Source organism: Geotrypetes seraphini, chromosome 2 (assembly GCF_902459505.1).
Source record: "Geotrypetes seraphini chromosome 2, aGeoSer1.1, whole genome shotgun sequence".
NCBI lineage: Eukaryota > Metazoa > Chordata > Amphibia > Gymnophiona > Dermophiidae > Geotrypetes > Geotrypetes seraphini.
The window spans coordinates 388,517,715-388,544,109 of NC_047085.1; the positions used below are offsets into that span (position 1 = coordinate 388,517,715).

The window sequence follows — 26,395 nt, forward strand, 5'->3', positions numbered from 1 at the left end:
TACCTTTACATTCAAAGTGGTTTACCTTACATACAAGTACTCAAGCATTTTCCCCTATCTGTCTCGGTAGGCTCACAGTCTATTTTATAATGTATTCGGGGCAGTGGAAGATTAACTTGCCCAGGGTCATAGGAGCAGTATGGGGTTTGAACCCACATCAGGGTGCTCAGGCTGTAGCTCTAACCACTCATTTATTAGGTCTGATAGAATGCAAAAAATTGCAGGGGACTTTGGGGCTGGGGACTTGTCCAAAATGGCACATGTGACAAAATACAGATGTTGGGGTTATTTTGACTTACACAAATTTTTGGAAGCAGCTCAAATTTAACAGAAACCAATTCAAGTACGTTTGCCTCTACCTATGTTTTTAACACATTTTCAAAGAGAAGCCCGGATACATTCTCTAAAACATCACTTAAACTTGTGTACAGAAGTGCAGCCTTACACAGCACCTTCTATTTGTAGAGATGCTTTGGGCGCGACAAACTATGCCGGTACTTACAGATAGAAGAACTGCAATAAAATGCTGATAAGGGCCTGCTACGGGACTAAGCAACGCCTGATTGCTGTTTACCGTTATGCCGTAAAGTGAAACAGCAGTCAGGTGGAACAGACTCCCAAGGCTTCAGAACAGTAATTAAAAAGAGTCAGCAAAGAGGACAAAAAAGAGCGCGTCAGGTAGCAAAAAGTGCAAAGTGAGGCGTGGGGCAGGGTGGTGGTGGTGTGTCCAGCTGTTCCCTCCTCCTGCTGCTGCCTCCCCTCCTTCCTATCGCTACCTCAGCTGCTCCCGCCCCCTCCTCGTCGTCGTTCCTCCTCCCCCGCCGGCTCCCTGCCCCTCTTTCACTCCCCGCAGCAGCCCGCCGGTTCAGCCCGCGCCCTCTCTGTACGGCAGCGCGGGGAGAGGAGGAGGGGGGCAGCACAGCTCCATGCAACAACATGACAGGCGTCGCCGCTGCCTCCTTCTTCTCCAATACCTGCAGGTTCGGGGGCTGCGGACTCCACTTCCCCACCCTAGCCGAGCTCATTGAACACATCGAGGACAGCCATATCGGTAAGAGGCGGCGCCCCGCTGCTCCGGCTGCAGGGGAGGATGGAGAGATGGAGGAGCGGAGTCAGGACGCAGCAGGGGCGCGTGGCAGAGCTTTGCTTCTCTCCCGGGGCTGCGGCTGTCATTGCGTTGCTGCAGGCGCGGGCGGGACTGGGCAGTGTCGCTGCAGCCACCCTGGTGGAGGCCACGGGGCTTCCTGCGTCCTGTCAGCGCGGTTGCTAGGTGTGGCGGAGGGGGGGATGAGTTGCTGCTCTCCCGCCGGCCGTCGCTCCTCTGACCTCAGACGGCCCGAGCCGGCAGGAGGGAGGGGGGTACTGTCAGTGTGAGGCAGTAGGTGGTGGCGCTCGTGTCTCGTTGGTGGTGCAACGGTGGCGGCGGCTCTGGGACTTCGTGCCCGGGCTCAGGCCTGCAGCGGCGCGAGCGGGGCGTGTGTGTGTGCGCGCGCTCCCGGGTCCCGAAGCAGGCATGGGCTGGGTGCACGTGAGTCTGCCTGAGTGTGTGTGTGCGCGCGCGCACTGCTGGGTCCCGGAGCAGATTCGGGCAGGGTACATGTGAGTAGGGGGCGGGAGTGTGGTGCGCGCGAAGGGAGCTGCTGAGCCGAGACACACCTCATTTGCTTGGTGTGGGCGGCCGGTTAACCAGTGGCCTTCCCTGTAACATCTGCCCAGATGTTTTCTCACCGCTAACCCTTTGGCCACCTGTGACTTCCTGCTCATGCTCATTGGTGTAGGTCTTTCTGCTTGGCCCCATGTGATGAACCTTCTGAGTTTGTTTGTAAGTAGCTACTTTTGAAGATGGGACTTCTGTAGACGAATTCCCTTGAATTTTCGCTGCATGTTCTAAAGTTGTTTCTGGAAGTTTAAAAAAGAAATAGTGCTGTGAAACATGTTCACCTGGAGGGAAGATTTATTCTGGAAGTAATGTAGCATGAGCAAAAGCGAGATGGAGGAGTTGTGAACAAACCCACATTATGTGCCAGATAAGGTAGCAAGGTGCACATGTAATGTATTTTTTTGGTGTGCACATTGTGATGATGCAAGAAGCTGAGGACTGAAGGCATTCACCGCTAAGTACAGAATGATTTGATACACATTCTCGAGTGTACTTATGCAATTTATAAATATTCCACAATATATATAAGCACATTTTTTTAACATTAAAAAAATATTTACTTAATTTTTCTGTTCTGTTGAACTGGCTGAAAGAAAATGGTTTTGATGCTTTTATATATTTCCTTATAATCCTTGAGTCCATTCCATGCCAGCTGTTCATCAGTATTTTGTATGGTCACATTTCAGCATAATGCATACATTTTCCTTAATGTTTCATAAAATGCTTTAGTATTGGCTATGTTCATTGCACTACAAAAATGTGATGACATTACAGAACCCACTTGTTTGGTTTTGTAATTAAAATATTACTATATTTAGGGCTTGCATTCTGTGGTGTTTATCTTTCAGATATTTAAGGGTTCTTTGAGCATACAAAAATCTGTATTTTTGTGTTGTCACACCACTAGTACTGTTGGCAGAACAGTGTGTTTGTACCATTTAGGAGTTAACAGAAAGGCAGAAAGAAGAGGATTCGAGGCAAGTTTAGGGGAAAGGTGACAGAGTACTATAGAGTGTTTGTCCAATAAACACCTATTTTGTTGTACTTGTATTTATCAGTTAAAACCTAACATCAGAAACCTTATCTATGAAACTGTTTCTATGGGAACATTTTTATGCTACCAGGTATTAAGGATACTTTTTCCATTGATTTGACAATGCGGTACAATGTACAGAACAGTTTTGATATGTACTAATTACCTGATGATCTGACCACCCATAATACTTTGGTAGATATTGGATGAAAGTGCATAAACTATGACTAGGAGATAGACCTCAGTATTTCCCTTTTTCTATATGTATAATGCCAGACATATAGGCCCAGATTCTGTAAACAGTACCTAAATCGGCCAGTGCCTAGAAAAAAGTATATATATGTAATAAGTGCAGAACACCCTTAGTATTTCCCTTTTTCTATATGTATAATGCAAGACATATAGGCCCAGATTCTGTAAACAGTACCTAAATCGGCCGGTGCCTAGAAAAAAAGTATATATATGTAATAAGTGCAGAACACCCTCAGTATTTCCCTTTTTCTATATGTATAATGCAAGACATATAGGCCCAGATTCTGTAAACAGTACCTAAATCGGCCGGTGCCTAGAAAAAAAGTATATATATGTAATAAGTGCAGAACACCCTCAGTATTTCCCTTTTTCTATATGTATAATGCCAGACATATAGGCCCGGATTCTGTAAACAGTATCTAAATCGGCCGGTGCCTAGAAAAAAAGTATATATATATATATATATATATGTAATAAGTGCAGAACACCCTCAGTATTTCCCTTTTTCTATATGTATAATGCCAGACATATAGGCCCGGATTCTGTAAACAGTATCTAAATCGGCCGGTGCCTAGAAAAAAAGTATATATATGTAATAAGTGCAGAACACCCTCAGTATTTCCCTTTTTCTATATGTATAATGCCAGACATATAGGCCCGGATTCTGTAAACAGTACCTAAATCGGCCGGTGCCTAGAAAAAAAGTATATATATGTAATAAGTGCAGAACACCCTCAGTATTTCCCTTTTTCTATATGTATAATGCCAGACATATAGGCCCGGATTCTGTAAACAGTACCTAAATCGGCCGGTGCCTAGAAAAAAAGTATATATATGTAATAAGTGCAGAACACCCTCAGTATTTCCCTTTTTCTATATGTATAATGCCAGACATATAGGCCCGGATTCTGTAAACAGTACCTAAATCGGCCGGTGCCTAGAAAAAAAGTATATGTATGTAATAAGTGCAGAACACCCTCAGTATTCCCTTTTTCTATATGTATAATGCCAGACATATAGGCCCGGATTCTTTAAACAGTACCTAAATCGGCCGGTGCCTAGAAAAAAAGTATACATATATGTAATAAGTGCAGAACACCCTCATTATTTTCCCTTTTTCTATATGTATAATGCCAGACATATAGGCCCGGATTCTGTAAACAGTACCTAAATCGGCCGGTGCCTAGAAAAAAAGTATATATATATATATATATAATAAGTGCAGAACACCCTCATTTTCCCTTTTTCTATATGTATAATGCCAGACATATATATACATATAATGATATATATATATATATAAATATATATATATAAAAATATATAAACACACACACATATACTGATATTTAGCTTATAGGGCCCAATATTTTAAAAGGGTTTAACTGGGCAGGAAAGGCTTCTAATCGGTTCAGTGGTGCTGAATATCCCTTCCAAGTTTGCTCAGTATTCTTTAGCTGGATAGTTCTGCTGAATATCTCCTGACTGCTGTGGTGCTAGTCTTTCTTTCTTTCTTAGAGAATGCTCACTTGCTATCCCCTCACCAGGCAGAGCCTGGTGGCCTCAGAAGGTATGCGTGCAGTGCCAGTGCCAGTGCCTGTATAGGTCTGTTTTTAAGTGGCTCTGCTTACCCAACTTTACTCAATTTAGTTGTGCGAGTACAGCCTTGAATATGCCATACTTGAAGAACTTCTAGATATACTTTTAAATTTACAGGTTGTTCAGAATTCTGCAGCGTGGTTAATATGTGGCAGATGCAAGTTTGATCATGTGACACCCTTGTTGAGACAGCTTCACTGGTTGCCAGTAAAATACCAGACTGTTTATAAAGTTCTTGTGTTGAATTTTAAAACTGTATTTGAGTCAGGTGTTGAAAATATAACAACCAAATCGCCCTCTGAGATCAGAAGGAACACCGATTAGAAAGTGAGGAATTAACTACTGTACATTATGTTAGAACAAGATCTTCCATAATTTCGGTGGTCTTGGTGGAACAATCTGACAGGATCACTTAGAGTAATTTCTGATATTCAGAAATTTACCCCTCCCTCCCTTATTATTTTTTTTTTAACAAAACCACGATAGCAGTTTTTAGCGCAGGCCGGCATGTTGAGTGCTCTGTGCTTGCCCCGACGCTCATAGGAACTCTGAGTATTGGGAGCAGGGCATTCAGCACTCTGGCCTGTGCTAAAAACTGATAACGTGGTTTTGTAAAAAAAGTGGGGGTTAAAAAGGCGCTGAAGGTAACTGTATTTGTAGAGGCTTTTTAATGAAAGATGATTTGTGCTAATTATGAAGAGTGAATTTTTATGTATGGTTTATTTAGTGCTGTATTGTCCTACAATTGTGAATCTTTCATGTGGACTGCTTATGTGTAAGCAGGGTACAAGTTTTTAAATAAATAAATATCACTGCTGAACTGGGTCTTCAGTACTGGTGCTAGAATTTAGCTCAGCTTTGAAAATATGCATCTATTTTAGAGCCCCTTTTACAAGGCCATGGTAGTAATTCTGCCACAATAAATGCACCGAAGCCTATTCCATTCCTATGGACTTTGGTGCATTTCTGCCATGGTTTTGTAAAAGGAGCCCTTGGTCAGCACTTGCTGAATGTCAACTGGATAGACTACCTGTCTCACCAGGCCACCTGAAAACATTGAGCAGCATGGCAAGAAGAATAGTCCTCGCCTATAAGTGCAGATCTCTGGTACCTTTTTATGTTGTTTATATGTAGAGGTGCATATATGTATAATCTAGATGTATAGCAAGGCATATTTGTATATTAGAATATTTGTTGGTGCTTGATAAATGTATGGTGCTGCTGAATATATGAATAATTTTAGTTGCATTTATTTCCTGCATGATGTATTGAAAATTGCTCTCACTTGTGTGTAGGGCACATATAGCCATTTGCGGTTTCAGGGTATCCTAAAGGAATAGTTTATTATTTATATTTTGCCTTTAAACAAGGTGGATTATAACCAAACATAAACAATTAAAAAATAACAAAACAACCGTGTAAAAAAAAACAAACACAAAACCATCAAAATTGCCAATTCATATAAAAGGCATCAACCATCATACTTCATCTTACAAAATAGATGACGCTTTAACAATTTTTTTTTATTTTATTTATGCAGAATGCATGAGAGAGATTTCTATACCGTGCCTGCGTTATGTGCAAATCTTATCTCGTATAACTTGTTACAAACACTCCTCTGAGCGGAGTTAAAACATGATCTGATGCGTCCCTTACTACCAGGGGTATCTTCAGGACTTCTTGTTGGCCCTAGGCAACTGTATAGGCCTGGGAGCAAAGGTAGGTACTGGCTTCAACCATGCAAAATACCAAACTCAAGCAGAATTTCTCAAAGGTCAGGACTGGTCTTTATTATGACTTCAGTGGTCAAAAGGTATAGCATACAGGAAAAACACATTCAGCTTTTCACAAAACCAGTTTTTTCCAAAATAAAGCTAAAAAGAAAACACACATAATTTGTTTTGCCTGAGACCATCCACTCTGGCTCAGCCTTGAAATCATACTTGCTTTACAGAAAACAAAACAAAAAAACTTCCTTTCTGTAGCAATTTATAGGCAGGAAAAAGATATCCACAGCATTATGCATAAGGTAGTGTTATACCTCCCAGCAGCAGACAGTTTGTATATTTTCTGAGGCACCAAACAGAAGGTCAGCTTTGCATAAGGCTCCCTAGTACAATAGCAACTCTCGGTAGGCAGCACAGCTGAAAGAGTTCTTGTGATTGCTTCTCAGCAATGGCAAACACAGTGAGATTCAGCATACAAAAAATTCAATTTGTCCCAGTGTTCTTGGTCCCAAATTAAACATAAAAATAAGCAGGCTGTCAAAATGCAGGTAAGTAACCTTCCTAGCCAGGAAGTATAGTTCAACTCAAAATTTAAGAACCAAAACATAAATCAAACTTTGCTAGGCAAAGACCCACCAGCCGTAACACAGCTACTCATTGGTTTAGTTGATTTCCATCAGCTCTGCTTGGTCCTAGTGTTAGGGCCAGCTTCCTGGATTTCCATTTTCATAGAATCCTCTGCAGCAAGAAAGTAGGGAACTTCTCCTACTTCTTGCATGGGCTAATCTACAACCTCAGTCTGCCTCCTCTCTCCAAGGCCCCTGCTGGAGTGTCTCTGCCTCGTCACTCTCCACTCCCCTTACTGCTTGCTTCAGCCTGCCTTTAACCAGACCAAAGCCACTACCCTTCAGCATGTAGAGGGGGATGGGCTTTGGTTTTTCAGTAGGCTGTCTAAGCTCCTGCTTCCCCTGTTTGTTTTGCCTCAATCTCATAGGCACAGCTACCTTGGCTTTAACTGTCCTAGCTGATATACTGACAGGGTACATATGCTGTGTTTCGGCCTGCTCATGAACATCCTGATCCAGATTACTACTGTTCTTGCAATAAGGACAAGGGAGGTCAGTCTCAAGCGGCTCAGCAGAGCTGACCTGGTCAGCTCTTCTGCACAGGATCTTCTTGGCAGCTCTACGTGCAAAGCCAGCACGGGTGCTTGGTTTGTCACAATATTCATTGGCCTAGATTTACTAACCTCATTTTTTTGGGCGATCCGTGCCGAGTCTTGTTGGGCGGCTGATTCACAACAGTTCCTGCATTCAAATGATCTGGTCAGAAGCACGCCCATGGATCACTGTTGAGCAATCACAACATATGTGCCTTCCTTTTCTAGCCCTCTCCCTGCATGCTGCGTGTCAGCCTGTCACTCTCGGAGCAGAAGAAGTTCAGGGAACCTGCCGAAGCAGCCCAGCCCCGGCTGAGCCTTAAGCGCCTCCATGTCCCTTCTGCCTTCCTTCCCCGTCTTGCCTCTGGTGCTGTTTTAACCCGCGGGAAAGCAGGGCTACACTGCAGTGTGTTCTCGAATAGAACATACCATAATGCAGCCCCGCTTTAAACCCTTGGGTTAAAACCACGGGCACGCACTGCGGGGAAGGGCGACAAAGAGCAGGAGAGTGGGGGTGGCACTTTTTTTTTTTTTCTCTTAAACCACGCGTGCACACAAAGCAGCAGGAGGAAGGGAGAAGCCGCAGACTTTGTGTTTAGCAGGGAGCAAAGGGAAAACTATTCTTGGTGTTCTGTAGAGAACGAGGCAGACGGAGAGGCAGGCTTGCTGCTTGAACAAATGAGGCAGGCAGGGTGGCAGAGAGCAGTTTTTTCAGGGCTGCAGGGCTAGGATTTCAGTGAGCGACTTGATCCTCGGCAGTCGCTTGGTTTTGGATCAGCCAGCCCAATCGGTGTGTCTTAAATTGTTTAGTGAATTGAGGCTCTTCCTACTCTGCATGCCGTTTCCCCTCATTTCCATGATCGGATCGGGCGTGGACAGGATCAGCCAGAAGGTTTGCGAATCGGGTCGGGGGTCACAAAGTGGTTGGGACATGATCGGTGTCCTTAGTGAATCTAGCCCATTGTGTGTTGCTTGAATTCCCTTCTCAGCTGGGTGTGCCCCGAGGACTACATCATTTGCAGTTCATTTACAGGTTTATAGTATATGTGTAAGTATTCCATACAATGTGTAGATAGTACTAAAATAACTTTTGATCTGAACTAAGATGCTGTATGTTAACAGGCTTGATATGTATAGAGTTAAAAACCCATAGTAGTGCTAACCATCAGCAATTACAAATATGCCCTCCTTTTACAAAACAGCAATAGTGGTTTTTAGCATAGGCAGGCGCGCTGAATGCTCGGTACTGCTCCCAACGCTCATAGAGTTCCTATGAGCGTCGGGAGCAGCGCAGAGCATTCAGCGCGCCGGCCTACATTAAAATCGCTATCACGGGGGGGGGGGGGGAGGGGGGGATAATGACCACAGAAAACCAAACGTCTGCTTTTTTACACTATCCACTTCCTTTGGAAGGTGCTCAAGGGTCTTAAAGAGCCATGCTTCAATTTTGGAAGGAGAGTGTATTATGATTAAGAACATAAGAACATAAGCAGTGCCTCCGCTGGGTCAGACCATAGGTCCATCCTGCCCAGCAGTCCGCTCCTGGGGCGGCCCAAACAGGTCACGACCTGTCAGAATCATCAGAAGGGGCTCCCTTGCCACCTTGGCTTCCCATTTAAGTCCTGCCTTCCTATCGAAGTCCTAACCCTCCGGTTTTGCACATGCACGACCTGGTTGGGTTTCTATACTTATTACCTGGTTAGCTTTCTATACTTGTGTTACATCCCAGCACCTCTCTCAGTATCCCACGATCCCTTTATCCCTCAGGAATCCGTCCAATCCCTGCTTGAATCCTTGTACCGTACTCTGCCTGATCACTTCCTCCGGTAGCGCATTCCAAGTGTCCACGACCCTTTGGGTGAAAAAAAACTTCCTTGCATTTGTTTTGAACCTATCTCCCTTCAGTTTCTCCAAATGCCCCCTCGTACTTGTTGTCCCCTTCAGTCTGAAGAATCTGTCCCTATCCACCCTCTCTATGCCCCTCATGATCTTGAAGGTCTCTATCATATCACCCCTGAGCCTCCTTTTTTCCAGAGAGAAGAGCCCCAGCCTATCCAGCCTCTCGGCCTCTTGGATTGATGTGGCAAGTATGATATGGAAAGTGGTTTTGACAGTCCCTACAAATCTGAAAAGCATGCCAAAATCACTAGCATTCTTCTGGCAGCAGTGTCTCATCATTCTCATGCGTACTTTAATCCATCAGGCTGTCTAGGAGCCACACTGGAAATGAGCTGTTGCATTTTGGCACTCATTTCTATCGTTCACGTGTCATTGAACCTACTCATTAACATGCACATGATGCAGACATCATTTAATTTCTTATCATTTCTTTTATCCTTTTTAAAACATACCTTACCTCGAATTTGAGAGGTAGAAAGGGTAGGAAGGACCCCACATCTCTTGAGAAGGAGGAGCTTTAAGTTTTCTGCCTATCTCCGGGTGGAGCGCAGCATAAGAACATAAGAATAGCCTTACTGGGTCAGCCCAATGGTCCATCAAGCCCAGTATCCCATTCTCACAGTGGCTAATCCAGGTCACTAGTATCTGGCCAAAACCTAAAGAGTAGCAACATTCCATGCTACCGATCCAGGGCAAGCAGTGGCTTCCCCCCATTATTTTCTCAATAAGACTATAGATTTCCCTCCAAGAAATTGTCTAAACCTTTCTTAAAATCAGCTATGCTATCCGCTCTTACCACAACCTCTGGCAACGCATTCCAGAGCTTAACTATTCTCCGAGTGAAAAAATATTTCCTCCTATTGATTTTAAAAGTATTTCCCTATAACTTTGAGTGTCCCTTAGTTTTTGTAATTTTTGACGGAGTGAAAAATCAATCCACTTGTACCCGTTCTACTCCACTCAGGATTTTGTAGACTTCAATCATAGCTCCCCCTCTCAGCTGTCTCTCTTTTCCAAGCTGAAGAGCCCTAACCTTTTTAGTCTTTCCTCATACGAGAGGAGTTCCATCCCCTTTATTATCTTGGTCGCATATAAAATAAAGGACTGAAAGACCAAAATAGAGAGTCAGGATTCCTCTTGGACAGAACAGAAAGTAGTAGGCACAAAGTGAGGAAAAAAAGGCTACATATTTCGTATTCCAGTGCAATAGGTGAGGCATTCTTGACCAGCGTTTCTCAACACACAGTATGTGTACTCTTGGGGGTATGTGGGCTGCTTGTTGGGTGTATGCAGCCTGGCCACTGGCGGGGATCCCTCCCTGCCCACCCACCCGGTGCTGAAGCCGCTTACAGGGAACCCTCCCTCCCACCCTGTCTGCCAGACTGCTGCACAAATCCCCACCCTTGAAGCCGACTCTTTTACTTCATTGGAGTTGGACTGACTATCTCCTCCCCCAGCACCACTCTGTGCAGGAATGCAGGCAGCTACTCACATGCTGGAACCTTCTCTCTGATGTCAGAATTGACGTCAGAGGGAAGGCTTGTGGGCCAACCACATGCAACATGTGAATCCCTGCATGCATCGTCCATGTACGGAGTTGCTGCTGGGGGAGGATCGAGCGAGTCCAGCTCCAATGCAGTAACAGGGTTGGCTTTGGGGGTGGAGGTGGTGCAGTGGGCTGGCAGACAGAGAGGTAGGGATCCACAGCAGGGGACAGGCAGGCAAGGATCCCTGGCATCGCCTGTGTGCCCTTGAGGGCTAGGAAGAATTTTTGTATATGTATTTCAATTTATTGGGGAGTAGTTTCTGAGCTCTTTTCAAACCTGTGTTGGCAGTTAATGGTACTATTTAGGTACTTTTTTGAGCAGAACAATTTGTTTAAGCCTGTTATAGGTGCTTCTACTCCTTTTTTTTTTATTCATACAAGAATGTATTTCTTGCCAAATCACTGTGGTTAATGGTGAGTTACAATCAAATGAACATAAGCAGTACAACATAAAAATAACACTACATAACATAAAATAAATGGTAAATCAAATTATACTCTTGTAAATAAACAGCAGGACTAACAGGGCAAACCCCAGAGAATTCAGGCATTCATAGTGACATGCCTGTTGTGCAGGTCAGTGTCCTTTGACGAAGTTGCCATATGTTTTAGTAAGGGGAAAAAGAGTAGTGGAAGGAAATTTAGAAATTTAGATACAAGATGTTACAGTTACAGTAAGAAGTATAAACAAAATGCAAAGACAAACAGAAGAGAGAAAACATACATTGTAATCAATACAGAAGAGGACAAGTTACATGAGAAAACAAACCAGAAACTCGTACAAACAAGCACATGCTTTTCTAGTGTATCCAATATAGAATTGTGCCCACAGCCAAAGTGTTTATGTCCACACACAGATAACAGAAGATAGAAAAATAAATCAGACTGTTAAAGTGGGCAACGTGACAAACACGTACAAACAAGACAAGAGAACATACAGAAAGGGCCATATCGGCATGTCTGACACTGCGTATGCAAATAGCTCACATCTAATCTCTGAGCTGTTTAATGAATTTCTCTGAGTACAAATTGAATATAAGTTGTTGAAATTGGAAAAGACACTTGTGGACACAGAGATGGGCACCAAGGAGGAGCATAACACACACAGATAGGGAAATTGGTCTTTATCTCTTGGATGAGTTAGCGGCTGGTACTTTTGCTCCAGTTTGATTCTTGGATTTGGAGCATGTGTGTCATGGGATCTGGGCCAATCTGGTTTTAATAGTTTTGTTGTTAAAGAACTTGATTGATTGCCTTGTCATTGTCCAATTGCAAAGCGATATTCATGGAATGCATGGATAACAGCACTACACAGTTCAGTCTGGTAGAGTAATACTTCTTAATGTTATATATTAAGATTAGCTGATGCCCCGGCGTTGCACGGGTATTTAATTATAGCAATAACACTGTAAATGGATTCAAATAAAGATACTTTATAGTGGTGAATGAAATTATTTTTTAACAGCTTTATAAAAAGTACAATATTCAAATTATAATGTGAAATATTTGACAAAATGAATACAATACAACTAACACAAAACTTGATTATAAACAACATTTTTAGTTTCACCTCCAGGAGCAAGAACATATAAATTCTTGGGTGAACCCACCCTTGAGCAAGCAACATAGAGTTGTCCATGGGAAAAACAGGGGGATCTTAAATCCACTCCACAGTATGTAATAGTCTGTCCCTGTGATTTGTTGATTGTGATAGAGAATGCAAGTCTCACTGGAATTTGCAATCTCGTAAACTGAAAAGGAAGATCTGTTGGAATAAGTGGCATCCAAAAGTTTCAGTATTGATTTAAACAACTCAATATGTGGAAACTCAGGTTGAAAAAAAACTCCATGCAGTTTATTCCCGGTTCAGAATGGAACCTGTGTTCCTAGTTCAGCATATGTGAGTACTCATGTAATGTAATAACATTATGAACTGGGGTGCATGAAGGAAACAGTTACAAACACAGTTAGAACATACAAACTCTATATGTATGGTGTCCGTGGTAGAATAGAAACGATGTCCCTAGTGGTTATAGTGTCATAGAAAGTGTTTTATAGTTGGAATTACTGTGAGAATGGCAGCTTTTTACATCCTTTCCAATGACATGAATGGGTGAAATCTGATTTTATGTTTGTAGCTCCGCCCACGTGTGCAGGTGGGCCGCGAGACCCCCAGAACATATCACCCCAGGTAGTGAGGGATCTGCATACCAAGTTTCGTTCAAATCGGTCAAGCCGTTTTTGAATTACTGTGAGAATGGCAGCTTTTTACATTTTTTCCATTGACATGAATTGGTGAAATCTGATTTTATGTTTGTAGCTCCGCCCACGTGTGCAGGTGGGCCACGAGACCCCCAGAACATATCACCCCAGGTAGTGAGGGATCTGCATACCAAGTATCGTTCAAATCGGTCAAGCCGTTTTTGAATTACTGTGAGAATGGCAGCTTTTTACATTTTTTCCATTGACATGAATGGGTGAAATCTGATGTTCTGTTTGTAGCTCCGCCCACGTGTGCAGGTGGGCTGCGAGACCCCCAGAACATATCACCCCAGGTAGTGAGGGATCTGCATACCAAGTTTCGTTCAAATCGGTCAAGCCGTTTTTGCGTGATCGCGGCACATACATACATACACACATGCATACCTCCAATTTTATATATATAGATTATATTGCATGTATATAAAGAATGGAAGATATTGGCATTGCAATTAGTACTACTATTATTGGGATGAGGTCTGGACGCTGAACAACAGTTAGTTGAAGAATGAGGAAGTGGTAAAAGTTCATTATATATTAATTAAAGATGTCTTTGAGAGACATAACTTCCTCTATTTCAGTTCCAATTATGTGAGGCACTTTTAAAATGGTTACATAGGAAATGATGTCAGAAGGGAGCCAAGGCCAGAATGAGCAGGAGGTGGAAGATGCTGCTCTCGCCAGCAAACATTTGAAACTTACGCAGTGGGATGGAGAGGAGGAGAGATAAGCCAGCAGCACCAGTGCCCTGCCAAGATAGTACCTGGGGAGGTCTGCCCACCCCCCATACCATGCCACTGCCCCTACCTGATTCTTATAATAAATAGTATTTTCTTTACCAGTTGTATGGCACCAGTTTAATGAGAAGGCCAGTGTGAAAACACAAGTTTTCAGCCCATTTTTGAATTTCAATCTTGGTTTGTTTCTGAGACTGTAGAAGAGAGCATTCCAAAGGGAAAGAGCCAAGTACATAAATGAGTTGCAACAAGTGGCCTTTGGAGGTACTGATAGCAAATTGTTGGAAATAAACAGAGTTGTTGTGAGGTGTAAAGGAAATGAGTAGGTCAGCTAACCAGATAGGCCTGACAATATAATGAGTGTATTCAATATAATTCTCAAAGAGACAGGTAGCTAATGTTGGCTTGCTAAGAGAGGGGTGGCATGATTGATCTAGCAAGCATTCTACCAGCTGTCCTTATGTATTAACTAGAGGTGGTAAAGAGGGGTCATTTTAAGGCTATAATACACATGATTTAAGATGAGAGAATGGATGAGAAATGGAAGATCTTTCAGTTCAAAAAATGATTAATTTGGTGCAGTGTATAAAAGAAAGATGACACAATTCCTACAATTCTGGTATCAGACATGAGAATTGGGTCAAGATGAACCCTTACAGTGATGATGGAATCATGTAGCACCATATCATACCATATAGTTATATTCTGCAATTTTCAGCAAGGAATCAGTTTACAACAAGATTGGAATCGGTTATTACTTTAGCAATTAGTTTCAAGAGAGTGTTTTGGATAGAGATCAGTCATTATAAGGAGAAGAGATAAATCTTTAACATTCTTCTGAAGCTGTAATAAGAGGAGGCCTGACATAAGTATAGGGGTAATCTATTCCAGATTCTGGGGCACAGGGATTCAAAGGTAGTGTCAAATTTTTTTTTTCCTCCATTGAAAATGAGAGGAATGATAGCTTAAGATGTTGCGTCTTTCTTGCGATATTGCATGAACGGGGAATATTGATGTCCGTTGCTAGTCTGCCAGAGTTTTCACCATAAATCGCTTTATAGACCAGTTAGGCGATCTTAGAGAATCCTTTTTTTTTCCATTAGATGCCAAAGCAATTCTGCCAATAGTGGGCTGGCTCTCTCGAATTTGCCTATTCTGAAAATTAATCTGGCCGCTGTACTCTGGAGTAGTTGCAACTTCTTGTGTTCCTTCTCAGTAATACCATAATACAATGAATTACAATAGTCTAAGTATGGTAGCAAGACAGCCTGTGCTGCAGTTCTAAAATTAGCATGGCTTACAAGGGATCGTATTGTTCTTAGTTTTCTAAGACTGAAGAATAATATTTGTTTGTATCCTGTCATACCTTTTCAGTTCAAGATGGTGTACAACAAGAGGTGCTTTAAGGACAGCGAGGTAACATCAATTAGAATTGGGGAGGGAGAGAAAGAAAATTTTATTTAATGAGGTGGAATACGGAAGGAGGAAGAGGTGTGTAAGATGAGGTAGGTGTCGCGCAGATTTGGAGGATCAGGTGAATTTGTCGAATAGGTGGGTTTTTAGTGATTTTCTGAAAGAGTGGTATGTTAGAGAGTTCAAGATTAGGTGTTGCTCCAGACCCTGTTTGAAAGGAGAGTGTTCTGTTGAGGAATGTCTTGAATTTGCATCCTTTGGGGGAAGGGAATGCGAACAGCAGTGTTCTGCGTGAGAAGCGGAGTTTGTCCTGCAGGGTGAGGTGTTTCAGGAGGTAGTTGGGTGCGGTACCGACAAGTCTTGAAGCAGAGGTATCCGAATTTGAAAATTATTCTTGCTTCTGTAGGTAGCCAGTGGAGTTTCTTATAGTATGGGGTGATGTGGTCAGATGTTTTCAGACCAAAGATTAGTTGGATGGCTGTGTTCTGGATAAGTCTTGATTCCTTGATGGTTTTTTTTGTGAGATCCTAGGTAGATTATGTTGCAATAGTCCAGTGTGCTTAGGACCAGAGATTGGACCAACAGTCTGAATGAAGTGAAATTGAAGAATGGTTTAAGCGTGCAGAGTTTCCACAGTAAGTGGAAGCATTTTTTGATTAGGATGTTGGTATGGACTTCGAGTGTTAGTTGCTGGTCTAGGGTTACGCCTAGGCTTTTGATGGTTGGGTTGATTGGGAAGTTTCTTCCATTTAGGTTGATAGTGGATACAGTTGGTTGGTTTGTTTGGGAGGCCATAAATATTTTGGTCTTTTCTGGGTTTAATTTTAGCTTGGAGTTTGTTGACCATTGTTCTATTTGGCTCCTTACTACTATCCGGCTCCATTATCATATGAACCGGAGTCATAGATTGTTCACCACTTAGAATAGAATGAGTTGGATCTGTAATTTCAGTTAGGTCAACTAGTTTTTTTGGAGAGCATTGGTGCCCCATCCTTAGAGGCATTTCCTGCTTTCCCAGAAAAATTAACTGCTGGTTGTGGAGGAGGTGACAGCTCTCCAGAAGACAGGGAGATCGACTGAGAAGTAAAAGTTACCGTTTCTTCCAGCGCTGGTGCATTCAGAGGCCTAAGATGATGGTCAATAGGCGTCACAGCAGGTACAGATGTTAAAGGAGTGACCTTGCCTTTCCTCTTGCCCATGATGACAAATTAGGCATAGTCCCCTGCTCCCTGCTCCTCGTAGCTCCCAAGGGGCTTGGCCACACATCCATGGGCCGCAGCTACCGGGTTCTTTTAAAGGGCTGAAAAGACCCCTTCTCCTGCTCGCTGGGTTCGGATTGGCAGTGGGGTTTGCCTGCCCTGGTGGAAAAAGTGTGCTGCTAGTGGCACCCGGCAGCTCCCTACCAAAGCATATGTTAACGAAGTTCGTTAGCCATCGGAGAAATCTCAGAGGTGCTTTAGCATATTGGCGGGGCAGATGTCCAAATAATATACAGTTTTTGAGAGTTTCCTCCGTAAATTTAGGATATCTTGAGAGTTAACTGGGGAGAATTCATTCCAATTTCTGTTGGCCAGTATTCCTTCTTCTTTACTGACATTTACAGGATCCATCTTGACACTATCGACTAGGGAGCGTGTAAATGTCTCTAATTATCCTGATCTTTTCCTGAAGGTAGTTTGCCAGATTGGTTTCATCAGGTTCATATAAGGTGGTATTGGATGTTATATCTTTGGTAGATATCAAGGATGTGAAAATCTTAGAGGTTCTTAGATGAATTCCCTGAGTGTGCAATCAAGTTATTGTAGTTTGCCTTTTTTTTGCTTCTGTTGTGGCTAGCTTGTATTTTTTTATTTCACTTCTCCAGGTAGTACGGTATATTGCTCCTTTGTTTGGTGTTTCCTCCAGAGTCTTTCTAGCCTTCTTGTTTTGGTTCTTAAGGCTATTAGCGATTCTGAAAAACGTGGGTTATTTGCTGTTTTGTTTTTACACATCTACTTGGAATAATCTTGGCTGAAACTGATGTTGTAAAGTCGTGCCAGGAGGCTAAGGCCTTATCTACATATTTGCCCATGAGTTCTTAGTGGACCATAACTGCGCTCCAGAATTCTTTTGTTGGGATCTTGCCACGTTTTACCTTAGACATGTTTTCTAAAGTTGCTGATATACATGTTGATAGGCAGTTTCAAGAAGAAATTTAGTAGGTAATGGTCTGATCAGATAACAGGTTCCCATGTAACATGGTCTATCTAGGGGAAATTTAGATTTTTAGATATACTATGAAGTCTGGACAGTGACCACAATTATGGGTAGGATTACATGGAAAGGTAGTAAAGTTGAATTTCTCGAATAGGTTTTTAACCCTTTCAGGACCATAAGGATCGTAGGCCAATTTTTGTGGTTTTGACGACATTTTTATGGTAAAAAGGGCTTGCAGATGCCAAAAAATTGATTTTTTGTGAAATATCTTTTTTTTTTTAAATCAAACTTCTGGCTTATGGACAGTGTGGCAAGTGAATCTTCTCGTCAATCTGGCAACGACGCTAATGAATGAATGTCGGAACCAGTTTGTTTACATAAAGGCAGTATCATATGGAATCTGTACATATCAAATTTAGAACTGTAGACTATCCCAATCAAAATTTATAGGATTTTAAAGTTATGGGACAAATATGTCCCTTGGTCCTGAAAGGGTTAAAGGTGCGGGTTTTAGGGTCATCCATGTACTGTATTTCTAAATGTAGGTTTAAGTCTCCTAAAACTATTAAGTGACAATAAAGGATGTGGCATTACCAGGAGATCTGTATATATTTAATAGTATTCCTAAATCTTTTTCCCCTTCTGGACTTTTCATACTGCAGACCATATATTCTAGACCAGTGGTTCCCAACCCTGTCTTGGGGGACCCCAGCCAGTCGGGCTATCCCTAATGAATATGCATCTTAGAAAAAGCAGAAGACGCTAACTCATATATGAATTTAATATGTAAAGTCTATTTATTAAATATTTTCCCCTACTACCATAAATACTTTTTTATATTTTATAAATGCTTGTTTCCCCACTCTAACAATCTATCTTACAGCCAATATTTCATCATACAACAACATATTGCTACTTAGAAAACCTGGAATATCAGTCCCTCAGTGTTCAACCCTTTAAAGTCCATTGGTTGGTCACTGGTTGGAGGCAGGTCATAGAGCAGAGGACATTAGATTTCTAGTGTTGATTCAAGTTCATTTACCCAGAGGAGGCAAAGTATCAGACGTTTTACTGAGGAAAGAACAGCGACTTATTTATCAATGGAGAACAACTGAACCAATTGGGTTAAATAAAGAGGTTGAGTGGTTTGCCCTGTGAGTTTGTTTTTGCAGGGCATTCATTGGACAAGCTTTGAGCTAAGGGGTGGTGTTTGTGAGCTTAAAGGCGGGCAGTTTAAACCAGTTCTCAGTACGTTTCTTTCTGTGTGATCGGGAGGTGAGACTTCTGAGCCTGCGTTGCAGTTGCCTTATGATAAGTACAGAGAATTACAGGTATTTATAAAGATATTACTATATGATAAAGTAATTGGTGGTAATTAAAAAAATTAGGTATGATAGCTTTATTTAATGCATAGATGTGATTGTTTAAATGGTGAAATGGAATTTTTATTGTAGATATATGGAGTATGAAAACCTGAAGCGGCTTCAGCTCCTGAGTACACCTATATGGTGAAACGCAAGATTTCGTTGAGCTGGCTGAATATCATTTTGTCATCAATGATCAACTTAGTGACTTGATTTTATCAACACAGGAGTTAAGTCCAAGCAGCACGAGATTTTCAATGACATTTTAAAAGAATGGACTTTGAAGGGTTGAATACTGAGGGACTGATAGTCCAGGTTTTCTAAGTAGCAATATGTTGTTGTATGATGAAATGTTGGATGTTGTATGGACTGTAAGAGTAGAGAAACAAACATATATATATATAAAAAAGTATTTTAGGTAGTAAATATTAAATTCATATATGAGTTAGCTTCTTCTGTTTTTTTGTAAGAGGTAGAGTTTTGATATAGTGCAGGGGTAAGCAATTCCGGTCCCCGAGAGCCGGAGCCAGGTCAGGTTTTCAGGATATCCATAATAAATATGCATGAGATAGATTTGAATCTCATAGAGGTAGTGCATGCAAATCCATCTCATACATATTCATTGTGGAGATCCTGAAAACCTGACCTGGCTCCAGCTCTCAAGAACCGGAATTGCCTACCCCTGGTATAGTGGAAGTTTTATATGTTGTGTGTCCTATAGGTATATTAATGAACTAGTGTTTAAGCCCGTTAGATTAACGGGTGCTTGATGTGAAATGTTAACATTTGAAAAAATTTACATAATTTACCGTGAGAGCTTTAGTATCCATTGTATAGTTGTTTTCTTTAAAGTTTTTATATTTTTCCTATTTGTTGTTTTTTTTTTTTCTGTGTCTCTCTCATTGGGTGCTTTATGTCTGTCTGTCTTTTTTTGCTCTCTGTGTACTTTGCCGCTGTATATCTGTCTCTTTTTTTTTTCGTCTTTCTATTTAGCTGCTGTTTGGATTTTTTTTTTTCTGTCTGTCTCCTTGGCCACTTTCTGCATTTTTTTTTTTTTTGTCTCTCTCCTTGGACACTGTATGTCTATCTGTCTTTGTTTTGGCGTCTGTCTTTTTAGCTGCCGTATGTGTGTCTGTTTTTTCCTGTGTGTCTCATAAGCAGCAGCATTGCAATAAGGACTCCCAGAGCGCCCTCGCTTCCATAATAGCGTGTGCACCTTCAGACATTTGTTTTTCTAATAGCAGGGTTGCATGGGAGTTGCAAAAACAGTTCTCTTCCGATCACTCGCGGAAAGCCAGAGAGAAAGCATTTTGGTGTGTAATAATAAATTCCCATTTTCCGGGAGCGGCTCTGGAAGGCAGATGAATCCGATCCCTCCACCAGGGCTCAGGTTACCAGCACAGACCCCAGTACTGATTGGGGAAGGGGGGCGACTGTGAAAGCGCGGACACTGGACTGTCTGCCTCTGCGTACACCAAATGCCGCGGGAGTCATAATTTCTATTTATTTAAGGTCTCAAAGGCTCTCTCGTTCTGCTTTAGTGTCTATGGTATAATGTTATTCTATAGGGCAGGGGTAGGGAACTCCGGTCCTCAAGAGCCGTATTCCAGTCGGGTTTTCAGGATTTCCCCAATGAATATGCATGAGATCTATTTGCATGCACTGCTTTTCAATGCATGTTCATTGGGGAAATCCTGAAAACCCGACTGGAATACGGCCTTGAGGACCGGAGTTCCCTACCCCTGCTATAGGGAATAACTGAGATAAGGATGAGTTCAGATGGGATTTACAATTAATTAGAGGTTCCCATATTTGTAGGAACTTATGGAATCTGTGTAACTTTTTAGCTGTAATACCTTCATATTGTACTAAAGTGCAAGCCAAATTCCACCATGTTGCAAAGGAGAGTTTATCAGGATGTTTCCAATTAGTTAGTATAGTTTTGATAGTAATTATAATTAATAATTTAAATAGTATGATATGTTTCTCAGAAAGAATAGAGGTCAAAGCGAATCCACCAAAAAGTAGTTTGGCTAGGAAATGTTTTCATGTATTGGAATGATTTGGGATATAAAATCCCATATTTGGGACCAATATGTAAGTATAATAGGGCAATAAAAGATCTTGTGATCTAGGGTCCCTATATCCTTATTGCAGGACCAGCATCTATTATGCACATCTTGTAAAATCTTGGATAATTTGTATGGGTCCAGAAGGCCCTATGTAACATAAAGTAGCAGGATTGGGTGATAGCTGATGATCTTAGGAGCTTAAAAGTATGAAGCCAAATTATATGCCACTGTTCTCTATCAAGTTGTAAACCCGTGTCTTTACACCGTATGTCTTGTACACTCATGTTCGTTGTTTAGGAAAACTCACACATAAATTTATACCAGTTGGCTGCTTCACCTTTTTTCTTTGAAAACAGGACAATGATGGTTAAAATGGAAGGAGTTGTATCAGTGATAGTATGTTGTTTTTTTATATTCTGTTATACAGTGTTTTTTTTTTTGAGAATATGTTTATTAAAGGATCAATGCATACGAGAATATACAGAATATGACCATACAATAGGGACAACATGTACAATAATCAAAGGTGCAGGCAAAGAATGAACAAACATGAATAAATCCACAACATATCAACTCCCATGCAGATCCAATTTTTAAATGAAACCCTCCCCTCCAGCCCCTCCCCCCCACCCTGTGCACCCAGGGTCTCTAACCAGCCCTAAAAGGAACTCCAATAATCCAAATAGGTTCTAGATTTCCAGCTCGCTGCCCCCCGGCGATGTTGCCGTTCCCACCCAGCCATCAGAGACATATGAGCCCGCCACTGTTGCACTGTTGGCCGCGTTGTACCAATCCAGTGGCGAAGAATTAGCTTCTTTGTGATTCCTAAGGCCACTAAAAGAAAGCGCCGTCCAGGGTCGCTAACACCCGCTTCCACCAGGGGACCTGTGACACCCAACAGCAACGTCTTGTAAGACCAGTCTATAGATTGTCCTATAACGTTTTCCAGCTCCCGAAGCACAGAAATCCACAGGGGCCCTATATGTGAACATTCCAAAAAATGATGTACCAAAGTGTCCCGACGAGCCGGACATCTGGGACAGCAGTCATCAGGCCATAGCCCCATCTTTCGTCCCTTACATCTCGTTAAATAAGATTGGTGCAGAATCTGCAGATGTACTTCCCTCAAACTCACATTAGGGGAGGCAGAGGCACATTCCTGAAAACACCGAACTAATTCGTCAGCAGTGACCTGCTCTCCCAATGCTGAAGTCCAATCCGTGGCCATAGCATCAAGAAACCTATCAGACCGTCTTTCCCTCCCCACTTTATACCACTCCGAGAGCGTGTTAAAGTCAGATGGGGCGGACAAAAACTGGTGATCCAAGGAAGTGAAAGTGGGCAAGCTGCCCTCCGGCGAATGGAGCGCCAAACAATAACTACGCATCTGCAGGTATGCAAACATAGACCCTGCGGTCCAACCCCAGCGGTCCCGACATGCCAGAAAGGAGGGAACCGATCTTGACCCCACTTCAACAACTTGCCCCACAAAACGACACCCAGACGTCCGAATGCGTGCAGCGAACCAGCAGGAAACTTAGGGTTACCCACCAATTCCGTAAAAGGCGAAGGACCCACCGCGCCCCCCAAAGAAGACCGCCACCAGCACCAGGCCATTCGTAAGGGTCGAAGCATAGAAGGGCAGGGTCCCGCTCCATGCCACAGGAGCTGACAAAATGTACCAGAATCCAACCGGGGCAAACCTGGCAACTCCCGTATATAATTCATGCACCCATCTCAACAAAGCAGCCACATTGTAAAGACGCAAATCGGGCAAGTTCACACCACCGTGCTCACGCCCCCTAATCAGTTTGTTATAGCCAATTTTCACCCGGCGGGAGCGCCATATAAAGGACGAAACGACCCCTCGATAAGCCTGCACATCTGTCTGCTTAACCCAAAGGGGCACCATTTGTAGTGGATACAGGAGTTTCGGCAAGAGGACCATTTTAATAAGGGCAACGCGTCCCAGGGGCGAGAGGAGAAACTCCATCCATCTCCTACATAGAGCTCGGACTGCATCTAATTTATCAAGTACATTCTTCCGATATACCACCCCCGGATCCGCATGCAGATATATTCCCAGATATTTGAGCGTACCCTTAGATCATTGCAACGGAAAGGAAGAATCATGCCACAAAACACACGGGGGGCGGACCGCCAGAGCCTCTGACTTATCAAAGTTAATTTGCAACCCAGAAAAGGCTCCAAACCTCCGTATAAGATCAATTAAACGAGGAATCCCCTCTTCAGCATCTCCCAGAAAGATGAGCATGTCATCCGCAAACAAATTAATGTTAAATTCTTGGGAACCCAACCAAATACCACGCAAGTCGGGGCTCTGACGGAGCTTAGCCGCAAGAGGCTCTAGAGCCAAGACAAAAAGCATCGGAGAGAGGGGACAGCCCTGGCGCGTCCCCCTCTCGAGTTCAAAAGAAGAGGTAAGCTCCCCGTTAATCAGGATTTGGGCCTTAGGATGAGCGTATAATGATCGAATCCCAGTCAGAAAGCTCCCCATAATGCCGAACTGAGGAAGAACCCAAAAAAGATAGTCCCATAACACTTTATCGAACGCTTTTTCCGCGTCTAGACTGACTATAAGGGCATTCTTCTGTCCCAGGTGTTACCCAACAAGTCCAGGATTCTGAAGCACCGAAAGCGCCCTCAGCACATTAGCAGAGAATAGCAGCCCGGCACAAAACCTGCCTGATCCGAATGAATTAAATTGGGCAAAACCCGACCCAGGCGAGCCGCCATAATAGCAGCAAACAACTTGATATCTTGATTGAGCAGAGAAATAGGTCTATAGGATCCCAGCTGATCTTCTGCTCGGCCCGGTTTTGGTAGAACCACAATATTAGCGTGAGTTAGTCTATGCGGAGGCAGTTCACCTCTACTAAGAGCCCCACACAGGGCCTGAAAGGGGCCCACCACTCGAATCCCCAACAACTTATAATATTCAGAACCCAGTCCGTCAGGCCCAGGGGCTTTATCCAATTTTAAGGCCCAAATAGCTTGTTGAATCTCCAACCCTCGCACCGGGGCATTTAACACCTCCCGCTGCTCATGTCCCAGGGACGGAAGCTGTAGGTCTTTAAAGAAAGTCGTCCTCTGTTCTGTGTCACAGGTCCCATTATCATATAGAGCCCTATAGTAGTTAACAAAACTCTGCTGTATCCCAGCTTGGGCAGTTATCTCTCTACCATCAGGCGCCCGAATCTTTGAAATTATTTGCTTCGGAGCCCTGGAGGTAACCAAAGATGCAAGCAGTTTCCCTGCTTTGTTACCCCAGCGGTGGAGGCGATACTTATACAATCTGAGATCTCTAAGGGCTCTTTCCGCCAATAAGTCATTAATTTGCCTACGTAGGTCAAAATATTGAGATCGAGCTGCGGTGGCACCCGGAGCATGTAAACTCCCACGCAGCGCGGCCAAACGTTGTGTTAAGTCCAACAGTGTCTTATCTTGGGCAGTATACTCTATAATTTTACCACGCAAGACCGCCTTGCTCGCCTCCCAAAACACCACCTCTGATACATCAGAAGCAGGGTTGTCGTTCACAAAGAAATCCCATTGTTGTTCCAGGAAATCCTTAAACTCATCATCCTCATATAACGTGGGATTTATACGCCAACTGGTAATCGACCCCTGGGGACCTGGCCTATCAATGAGCTCCAGCCAAACCAAGTGGTGATCTGACAAAACACCGTCTTCAATCACCACTTGTGGAATACCCGCCAGCAGAGAAGGAGCCACCAACAGATAGTCCAAACGACTATGAACATCATGCACTTGAGAGTGAAAAGTGAAGTCAGATTCAGTAGGATGCAGTGTGCGCCAGACATCAATCAGACCCAGTTGGTGCATCACAAAGTTCACCCCCTTATGATCGCCTCCTTTCAATCGGGGCTTAGGCGGCTTGCAATCAACAAGTAGGTCTGCAATGATGTTAAAGTCCCCACCTAGTACCAATTGGTATTCAGAAAAAGGCGTCAGAGCCGCTACTAATACAGAAAAAAATCTGAGAGTATACATTAGGTGCATAAAGAGAACAAAACACATATTTCTTCCCCAAAAAAACTCCTGCCCAGATCACATATCGCCCCTCAGAGTCCTGTATTACTTTGTGCATAGTACAAGGATGCTTTTTAAGAAAGAGGAGAGCAACACCTCGCTGTCTGGAGTTATAGGAAGCAAAAGCTACTTCCCCTACCCACTCTTCAGTTTAACATGTTCTGTCATGCTGAGGTGCGTCTCCTGAAGCATTAAAACATCTACTTTTAATTTCTTACAGTATTGAAATAATTTGCTGCGCTTCACCGGGGAATGCAAGCCATCAATGTTAAAGCTGGCAATCTTAACAGAACTCACAATAGCAGTTGGTAAGAAGTAAGTTCCCCCAGAGACAACAGGCCTGTGGGGCAGCAGCGCCGGCCTCCCAGCCAAACCAGCACGCCACCCACTGAAGTATCAGAACATTGCTGGTCAGAGACCCCCGGGTGCTCCCAAGATGCGGCCCACCCTCCCACCCCTCCCCCAACAAAACTTCCTGTTCCTTCAGATAAACCCCCCACAAATATCTCCCTTATCCAGTCCCCCCTTCGTAACACCTCCCCAACCCATAACCACACTCTCGTCCACACTCTCATAACACCAATCCCAGCAGCAAGCAAACACAGATACTCTCACTCCCCTCCCCAAAGCTCCCCCACCCCCCATCTACCCCCGTAACCATAAAACAAATACCAGAATTGTCCAGAACCTGCATAAAAACAAAGATATGTGCAGGGACATATAACTAGAGACATACATCTGGAGACCTGGAAGGACAACAACATAGTGCCCCTCAGAACCAAAATAAGTTCCCGGGGGGTGGGGGGGAGGCAGTCCTGCCGTAAAGATCCCCGTTGCAGGTACTCCCCGAGAGGTCCCCTCCAACCAAAAAACAGAATCAAAAAAAACAAAAAACAGTCTCTCACAAACAGTCCCACACGTAAAGACCGGAGACATCAGCAGGGACCCCAAGGGGCCTCTCCCCTCGAGATAGAAACGTAAAGATGAAAAGGGGAACATCACAGCTCCGTCAGGTCCAGATCGTCCAGAAGGTAAAGATCAGTCGAGTCTTCAGAAGAGGCCTACTGGGCGGGAAGGCTCTCGATGAAGCGCTTGAGTTCCTCCACCTGGGACACAGTGAAGGTGCGATTTTCATGGGTCAGGCGCACCTTAGCTGGATATAAGAAAGCAAATTTTATTCCCCTTGCGACCAGCTGCGAACAATATGGTGTGAAGGTTCTGCGCTGTTCAGCCACCTTAATAGAGAAATCTTGGAAGATCAAAATCTTGGCATCCTCATATTCCAGACACCCGGACTTCTTAAATAGCTCAAGCAGACGGGCTTTGATAGCATAATTATGAAAGCGGGCCAGCACAGCTCTCGGTCTACCAGCGCTCTCGTGCTCTCGTCGCTGTCCCACCCAGT

The 26,395-nt window shown here is 43.3% G+C and overlaps 1 protein-coding gene across 1 annotated transcript in view; it reads left to right on the forward strand.

The window, feature by feature from the left end:
* Positions 1–684: 684 nt before the first annotated feature.
* The window catches only part of JAZF1 (JAZF zinc finger 1), a 388,932-nt gene continuing 363,221 nt past the window's right edge, over positions 685–26,395 (forward strand). The window contains exon 1 of the mRNA XM_033930765.1: positions 685–1,051. Within this exon, the coding sequence (XP_033786656.1) occupies positions 937–1,051 (115 nt within the window). The 5' untranslated portion in view covers positions 685–936. The remainder of the gene's footprint in view (positions 1,052–26,395) is intronic.